Here is an 8,896-nt window from a genome sequence, read left to right on the forward strand (position 1 = left end):
ATTTCTTATGGTCCCCCAAAAATCCTCTTAAATTGCAGAAGGGTGCCGGAGGCTTTGTTGTTCTCATTAGGGTTTAAGGAAACGTACCGAGGATATGGAGGATTGTATCACTACATCAAGCCGCAAGACTTGGAGTTGTCTTCAAAGAGTGAGAAAAGAAGGATTCAGCAGCAGGATGAAGGAAGGAGAATAAGTGTGTCAGCGTAAGCATGGCCAGTATGATCAATGTCCAAATAGTTGCTTGATAAATAATTCAGTGCGTGTGCTTCTTCCCGTCACGACGTGCCGTGAACTCATGCTCATATTCACACACTCGCTCCACTCTGCACCAGTTAGATCAGTGGAGTCAATCCGCTTCAAATCTGAAAACACATGAAATAATTAATGAATGACTTTCATGATTATCAGGCTGATTGTGGGTGTTTTATTTTACACACACACACACACACACACAGGGTGACAACAGTGCTGGGTCAAAGGCAAATTGAAGGCCTGCGGTGAAGGAATTGAATTGTCAATATCAATTTCATGGAACAATTTGAAGAGAGGACTGAGAGCTGCTCAGGGTGTGGTGCGACAGAAATGAGAAGTGACTGGGAGGCTAACTGAGGTGCGAGTCTGGACAGAGGATGAGAGGCAGAGGAGGAGGAGGACGGGCTATTAGAGATGGGCCAGTTTAACAGAGGCATCCAAAGTTGGGTTCCATTACCCCTGAGTCGATTGGGCTGCACCGTATCATTGCTTCATGTCTTGCAGCAAAGTTATTTTCTCCATCTGGATAAAAGCACGAAAGAGACTTCATTTGAAATTGAAAGAGAGACAGTACTTAAGAAGAGTTTATTACTCAGTTGTTCTTCCTATCATTTCCCTCTTATTCATGTAGAGGTGAGATAACTTTTCCCTGGGAGGGAATCAGAACTTTGGAAACAAATTAAAAGAGTCGGAGCTGTGGTGATGAGATACATAATATTTTATGCTGGATTAGAGCCTAATCCATGGTTAATCCCCCGAGAAAGGTAAATAGCTAAATGTCAGCCAGTATCCTGTTAAAACATGCAAATTACAACAGCCCTCCTCTGTTTTCCACTTAGCCCATCTCTCTGTTTTCACCCCTATATTACTGCAGCTATTTAACTGTTATTGTTTCATTACTTACCTCAGAGTTGAAATGATAGAAGTGCAGCTGCAAACTGGCGAACCCTGTAAACAATGACAAACGCACCAAAGAAAAACAGCGCTGCTTTCAGTGTCTCTGCAATTTCCTGTTTCTACTGGAGCATCGTATGCTAATGTGTGAATGGAAGTGGTGCAATTTATTCTCTTCGGAGGAGGCTGCTACTTCATAAACATGAATGATTACGCAACATAAAAGTCTTGGTTTCATTTGAAAAAGTCAAAATATATTTCTCTGGGCTTGATTAAGACTTAATGTAATAATCATGGCAGCTAATGGATTTATTACTGTGGTGCGTTACCTTGAAGGGATTGGGGTAGCATGGGTATTAGATTCATATACCTGTTTTTTTTTTTTCTTTACACAGTGCTTGTAGGAATGAGACCAAAACTCAATTAATTCAGAACCATCAGGGGATATGTGAACTGTATTACAATTTTCTGCCTACTCTTAATCATTTTGTCATTATCACTATTAATGTTAATATTCTTCCCTCCCTCTCTCCTGTCCCTTCCCCCCTCCCCTCCCTCCCCCCTCTCTGTTATATAGGCCTTCTGCCTTTCTCTGCGAGGGAGTGCTTTCCTCATCTGTGTTGCTGAGACGTCCGGTTGTCAGGGGCCATGAGTAGCTGCTGGGGTGACAGCCTCCAAAACCCTTTGACGTGGAACACCTAAAATGGGGACAGGACATGCTGCCATGCTGCAAGCTCAGCTCTAATCACCGTGAAGACGCCCCACCGTTCACCTTTCTCTCGACTTAGATTTGGCCTGCTTGCCCCTGACCTTCACCCTTCCTGATTTGAAACCGCTGCCTGCTGCCTTCCTCCCTTCAAATCCTTTCTTTTCCTCCGTTTTCAACTGAGGCGACCACAAAAAACTCCTAATCCACACCATGGCCAGCAGACTCCGTTTGTCCTCCCTGTTTCTCTCCCTCCTGCTCCCTGCTCTGTTGCTCCTCCACCTGCCTGGCACGGTGAAAGGGGACTGCTGGCTGATAGAGGGGGATAAAGGATACGTTTGGCTGGCTATCTGCAGTCAGAACCAGCCTCCATACGAGACCATCCCCCAGCACATCAACAGCACGGTCAGTATGAACTTACCTATCAGGAGGCCTTTTTATGCCATCGCAGCCACCTCTATTAAACTTTATGCCTTTATGCACTCTGAGTTAAGATGGTGTCAGCTAAAGAGCACATACCATTAATCGTGACAGTGACTTCTGCAGAGCTGCAAGTGAATCTAATCTTCTGTTCACTCAGTATAATGCCGAGGGTTTACTGTGTGTTTCTGATTGTTGTGATTATTTGGTTGCAGTGATAACCATCACAGTGATGTAACACAGTATCTACTATGTAATTCAATCATTTTGAATCTTAGATTATATATAGATGTATCAAACACAGTGAAATGGTAATATTAAGGTGTAGCAGCACAGGTGATTGTGTTATGTGGCCTTGAATTTATTATTGAAGTTGTTGAAGTATTGATTATTGAAGCAAATAATTGCTGTGTGCTTGACCAGACAGAGCATTTTACAGCTTGCAAAACTCAAGGCATGCCATACTAGGCTTCAATTTAAGTTTTAACATGTTGGCATGTTTGTGCTGTTGCAACATAACCACCAAATCACGTCCTTGGCCTAACCTTAATTTTGCTGTGACGTAGAACTCACGGATCTGTACCAGTATTAGCTAGTATGTTTAGCTAGACATAGTCATCATGCTAGTTTGTGTATAGTAAGCCAACTCATGAATAAACAGCATCGCTTGGAGAGAATAAACAGTGGAGGGCACTTACCCTGAATCTGATTTTAGGGTGAGAGGCAGTGCCTGGGGACAGTTGACTAAGATGTCTGATGCTTTCCTGCTCTGAGTTTGAGTTTTCTCAACTTGAGGCATGTTCAGAAATGTAAAGCTCTTCAAGCCTCTAAAAATCCAGGCTGCCCGGGGCAGATAAGCAGTGTGAAAAACATTGGAACAGTGAGAATCTCAGAGCAACAAACTGATCTGTCAGATAGCCAACAATTTCAAGATGCTCAGAGCCTGATGGAACTTCCAATGACTGACTCAGTCAACTCTGTATATAAAGCTGTGCAGCATCTGTAACAAACAAGAAGAACCTCAGGGCTGCAAATTTAACCTGTTAGGAACTAGACGCTATTTTGTGTCTCTGCTTGATGATAAACAGAGCGTATTTCCGCAACTAAAAGGGCTATTTGAATAATTAAGATGTCATTATAAAGGGGAAACTTAACATATTTGTTCAGATGTGTGAATATAGGTATGTATGTCACTGGGTCCGAGTAAATTACGTTGGCACACAACATACATGAAGATTTAAGAATGAATATCACTTTGGAATGATGGAGCTGCAGCTCTGAATCTCTAGCAAACAATAGTGAAACCTCTGAACATTACCTCCACCAGCTTTTATGCCTTAAAGTGAATCGGAACAAAATTAGAGTGGTTTTAGTGCAGAGTACTCAGGCAGAATCTCCAAATGTACCATTTTGGCACATATTAGCATCATCTGTGCTATTTAAAAATTCTCAGGTACCAAACTCAATATTTCACTTATATGTCACCATAGGTGATCAAAAAATAGCCCAATCGGGCTCTGCTCTAGCTTAACGGACTAAAGTCCAATTGAGTAAGTGTAGGGTGACCATGCTTCTTCTTCATGAAGAAAGATCACCTCCAAACATCGATAACATGGATTAGTCAATGTTTTGTGCAACTACTATTCATTTTTGTGGTGGCTTTCTATTTGACTACAGTTTAACGTGTCAAGTATTTTATTCAGTGTAACCATCTGCATATTGCTGAGTAAATGATTACAAGGGTCAATCTTCAGGATAATTTATTAACGTGCCCAATGGTACTGTTAACATGCAGCAACATTCAACTGTTAGCATCAACATTTACCTCTGCTATATATCTCAAGAGGGATGTTCAGCTGCTTGTAAAAGGCTTTGGTATCTAAATAGACATTTTGATCAGATGCATAATTGAGGGAATTATTCATTGACAGCAAACTTGTATGTTTGGAGGTGCAATACTGTCTTGGCAGCTATTTTTGGCAAAGAGCGTGGGTCCTCTTCTGTGGCTGCCACAGGGTGCAATGCATCACCTGAAAGTCATCAGCTCTCTCTCTTGTCTCTCCAGGTTCACGACCTGAGGCTGAATGAGAACAAACTTAAGGCTGTGCTCTTTACCTCCATGTTCCGTTTCACAAACCTTACTGACCTCAATCTCACAAAGAACGAGATCAGCTACATCGAGGATGGGGCCTTTGCTGGACAGGCCAACCTACAGGTCTGCAGCTGAGAACACAAATCTATTTGTATTTGTTTATCTCTAAGATTAAATTCAGTTTAGCTTTCTATATTTGACTATAAAGCAAAAAGGGCAAGGAGTTTAACATAAGGTTCCTAATGCTTCAAAACAGTCCATACCACTAAACATTTACCATGCAATTTTATAATTTGTCTTCTCTTTAAATATGAATTCCATTTAGGAGACCTTGCTAAATGAAGATGGTTGTGCAAATGTAAACTGATCTGCATCTCCCAAACCAAATTAAATTTGATCAAATTGATAATTAGTTTCATTGTATCATCTGTTATTAAAGAATTCACAAGATTACTCTCTCTATATGTTAAGGTTCTCCAGTTGGGCTACAACAAGCTGACCAATCTGACTGAGGGCATGTTGAGAGGTCTGGGTCGAATGCAGTGCCTCTTCTTGCAACACAACCTCATTGAGGTCATTGCCACCAATGCCTTCTGGGAGTGCCCCAGCCTCAGCAGCCTGGACTTATCTTCTAACAAGTTGGCCCGTCTTGACCCGTCCACCTTCACTGTCCTCAACAGACTGATGGTGTGTGAACTGGCAGGGAACCCATTCCACTGTGGCTGTGATCTCTACAGCTTCCTCACCTGGCTGGAGGCATTTAACAATGTCACCCACACCTATGACCGTCTCCAATGCGAAACTCCTCCTGAAATGACTGGTTACCCACTTCTGAGCCCAGTGCCTGGACATGGAAGAAATGCCCGTTACACTCTTTTATCCATGTGTCGTGATGGTGTGATAATTCCAGGGATGACATCCCAGACTCCTGATCAAGATGGCTCAGGGATGGGTTTGGATAATCCAGACCAGGGTCTTTACCACCAGCCAACCATAACATCCACTGCTGAACCCATTTATAGCCATCAGATTTCAATGAAGCTTCAAACTGTCACCCTCAATACTGCCTCTCTTGCTGTGCAGATCCCACGACCCTTCAGTAAGATGTACATCCTCTCCCAGTTCAACCAAACGTTTGTTGCAGACATCATGCCCCTTAAAAACAAGAAGGAGCTAATCACTTTGGATAAGCTTAAACCACATACGAACTACACCTTTTGTGTGGCTTCTGTGAGCAAATCTCAGCGCTACAACCACACCTGTCTGACCTTTACCACACGTGCCACTGGGCCAGAGGACACACGAACCAATCCATCCACAACTACCCACTACATCATGACCATTTTAGGATGTCTGTTTGGCATGGTCATTGTGCTTGGATTTGTCTATTACTGTCTCAGACGGCGAAGAATCCAGGAAGAGAAGCAGAAAGCTATAAGTGTGAAGAAAACCATTTTGGAGATGAGGTACTTGACATGTCTCAATATTTGTTAATTAAAGTCCAAAGGGCCAGATTATAACCATACCTCAAGACAAATATTGTTGAAGACCCAACACACAGATAGTGGATGCATCTGGGGTAGTTTAGCCCCCCCCCCCCCCAAAAAAAAACACTACTATGTGTGTCGCTTGGGTATAATTGATTTCTGTAGAACGATTCATGCTATGGGCATCAGTTCAGTACTTGTTTTGCTGCAGTGCTTTGTTTTGATTTGAATTACTAAAAAGCTTAATTTATTCTAACTACAAACAACGTTTTTCCCTAACCATACTTTTTTTAATGAGACGTTGGGTCATGCTCTTGGGCCATGTTCATTAAAACAGCACAAGTTCTGTCATCCCATGGCATCACTGAGAGGATTAAAACTAATTGACTTCACACAGTTAGTTATATACACTTTTTGAATCATGTTGTTTAGGTAAATGTTCAAGATTATGTTCATATGTCATACGATAATAAGACTAAGTGTGTTGTTTGTTCTAAAAATGAATCTGTCATTCCTAAGGTATGGCCCAGAAGCAGCTGCAGCAGTGGCCAACGACCCCAGTGCCATGCAGCGTCTCCAGGAGCAGGCTCACCATCAGCACCACCATTCAGGAGGAGCAGGAGGCAAGCTTCCCCAATCTGCCTCCTCCAGCACAGGCATGCTCCACGGCTCAGCCAACACTAGTTCTTCGCGCCTCTCCACCTTGCCACAGGTGGAAAAAATGGCCACTGCCTTCTCTGAGGCAATGGGTGGAAAGGGCAACTACATGGATGTGAGGACTGCAGGAATGGCAATGGAAGGCAGGGAGGGAGGAGTGACAACTGGAGGAGCAGGGGTAGGAGGGGAAGTAGTTGTGGATATGCGAGGTGGGGCTGAGAATGGGACAGAGGCTGGGGAGGACTCGGATGATGACGGCCGTGGCTCAGCATCAGAGATCTCCACAATCGCAAAAGAGGTGGACAAGGTGAACCAGATCATCAACAACTGCATTGATGCCCTGAAACTGGATGCTTCTGCTAATGTTGTGACCACGGCTGACAATGCCAACTCTGTGTCCTCCTCCCAGCCCCCACCTTGCATTGCGTCCCTCCCTCGAAACCTCCTGCCCCTCTCTCCAGGCCACCCTGGAGATCAGATCATGGCCTCCTCCCCAAAGGTGCATCCAAAGTCTCACCCCCAGCCTCATCCTCATACTCAACCACATCCTCAGCCACATCCTCAGCCTCATCCTCAGCTACATCAGCAGCCTCATCCACCTTCTATGGCCCCAGTTCCTCTTGTTATGCCCCTCTCTGAGCGGCCGGGCATCAGTGGTGGGGGGTTCCTCTCTCCTCCTTACCGTGACCCACCACCAGCCAATGCAGTGCGGCCCCTTCAAAGGCAGTTAAGCGCTGACACAGCTGCGAAGAACCGTTCTGGTGCCCCTCCGATGGGATCTGTCAAAAGCACTAGGGTGTACAGTGTGGATATCCCTGAGCAACGCAGCGATCCTCCCAAGTACCCAACAGAAAAGAGCAGCCCTGTTGGTTGCAGTGGAGGGAGTGGAAGTGGAGGAGGTGGTGGAGTAGCAGGCTGCAATGGGAATGGGATGGGAAACATAAATGGTGGTGGGATGAGCTTGAATGGGGGTGGTATGGGGTGTAATAATGGGAGTGGAGGTGGAGTGGTTGGCCCTGGACAGCAGCAGCACCACTTGGAGGTTCAGCCAGACTACCACAGCTCTGAGCACCGCCACTCCTTTCCTGCACTCTACTATGAGGGTGTCAATGACTCACCATCACCTGCCCAAAAGGCCTCATTCCTTAAACCCCTGGGCCGCACCAAGAGGGATGCCACAGCCACCTACTCCCAGCTCTCACCTTCTCGTCACCACAACTACAACTCTGGCTACTCCTCCAGTCCAGAGTATTCATCTGAGAGCACACTACGGATCTGGGAGCGATTCCGGCCTTACAAGAAAAGCCCCAGAGAGGAAGCATCCTATATAGCAGCAGGTCATGCCCTGCGTAAGAAGGTGCAGTTTGCCAAGGATGAGGACCTTCATGATATTTTGGATTACTGGAAGGGGGTTTCTGCCCAGCAGAAGCTGTGAGCAGAGAGAGCAAAGTCAAAATGCTGTAAGGGAGATTGTGAAGTTGGATGCCAACAGCAGACTAATAAGGGGGATAGATGTTAATGTAGCAAGACAAATAATGTTTCCTCTGAGGTGTCCAGTGACATGGGTCTTTCCCCTGCTGAATTCAGATTTAAAGAGGTATTCGCTCCAGGTAATTTTTTGGACTTGTTTCATTCATTCATTGATAATTTTAAGAGGTTGTTGCTGGGGTTGGAGATAATTAACAAGAATCAAGCTGTTCACCAGACTACCTCACACTGGGCACTTTGGTCCTTGCAGGCTTCCATACACCCACTGAATCCCCACTAATGAGCAAAGCAAAGGTGGTGACGAGCAAGTGTCTTCTACCTCATTACTGGCAGACTGTAGCTCAGCTATCTCACCAGAAGCAGCCCCATTCACGACTTAAACCCTGTCTCTCTTCTTTCTAATCCCATCAAACCACCATTCACGAAACAATCATTCCACAGCGCCACAGACACCTGCTCTCCTATAGAAGCATCATTTAGGAAGATAATGAGGGAGCAGGATGAAGAATTTGGTGTGCTTGTTTTAGAATAGCCTGAGTCTCTCTCTTTGGGGGAGGACATTAAGTGATACTTATCGAGCTAATTGTTCTTCCTGGCAATTAGCCAGTGTAAGAATAGGTCACGGAGGCTGTGTGGTGAGCATGCGTATCGATTCGAAACACCTAACTACATATGTTCAGTTGTGTGTGGGCATGTATATGCAGTTTGTGCATGCTGGTGTGAGTGATTGTGTGTGGGTGGGGGAGTTGGGTTGGGGCTGAGATGTCCATTATTTTCAGTCTTCTCCACAGTAGCAAAGTGGATAGCTTAGTGGAGATGTTTTGCATATAGATAACAGCCCAGTTGGGCAGTGTGTGTCTGCGTGTGTGTGTGTACATTATTTTACATCTTTGGCCCAGC

The 8,896-nt window shown here is 44.8% G+C and overlaps 1 protein-coding gene across 2 annotated transcripts in view; it reads left to right on the forward strand.

The window, feature by feature from the left end:
* Positions 1 to 8,691, forward strand: part of elfn2a (extracellular leucine-rich repeat and fibronectin type III domain containing 2a) — a 195,851-nt gene extending 187,160 nt beyond the window's left edge. For both annotated transcript variants that reach the window (XM_037114129.1, XM_037114119.1), the window contains 4 exons: positions 1,724 to 2,257; positions 4,338 to 4,487; positions 4,836 to 5,830; positions 6,371 to 8,691. In XM_037114129.1, coding sequence (XP_036970024.1) covers positions 2,066 to 2,257; positions 4,338 to 4,487; positions 4,836 to 5,830; positions 6,371 to 7,943 — 2,910 coding nt within the window. In that variant the 5' untranslated portion in view covers positions 1,724 to 2,065 and the 3' untranslated portion in view covers positions 7,944 to 8,691. The remainder of the gene's footprint in view (positions 1 to 1,723; positions 2,258 to 4,337; positions 4,488 to 4,835; positions 5,831 to 6,370) is intronic.
* The last annotated feature ends 205 nt before the right edge of the window (positions 8,692 to 8,896 follow it).

Source organism: Acanthopagrus latus, chromosome 1 (genome assembly GCF_904848185.1).
Source record: "Acanthopagrus latus isolate v.2019 chromosome 1, fAcaLat1.1, whole genome shotgun sequence".
Classification (NCBI taxonomy): domain Eukaryota; kingdom Metazoa; phylum Chordata; class Actinopteri; order Spariformes; family Sparidae; genus Acanthopagrus; species Acanthopagrus latus.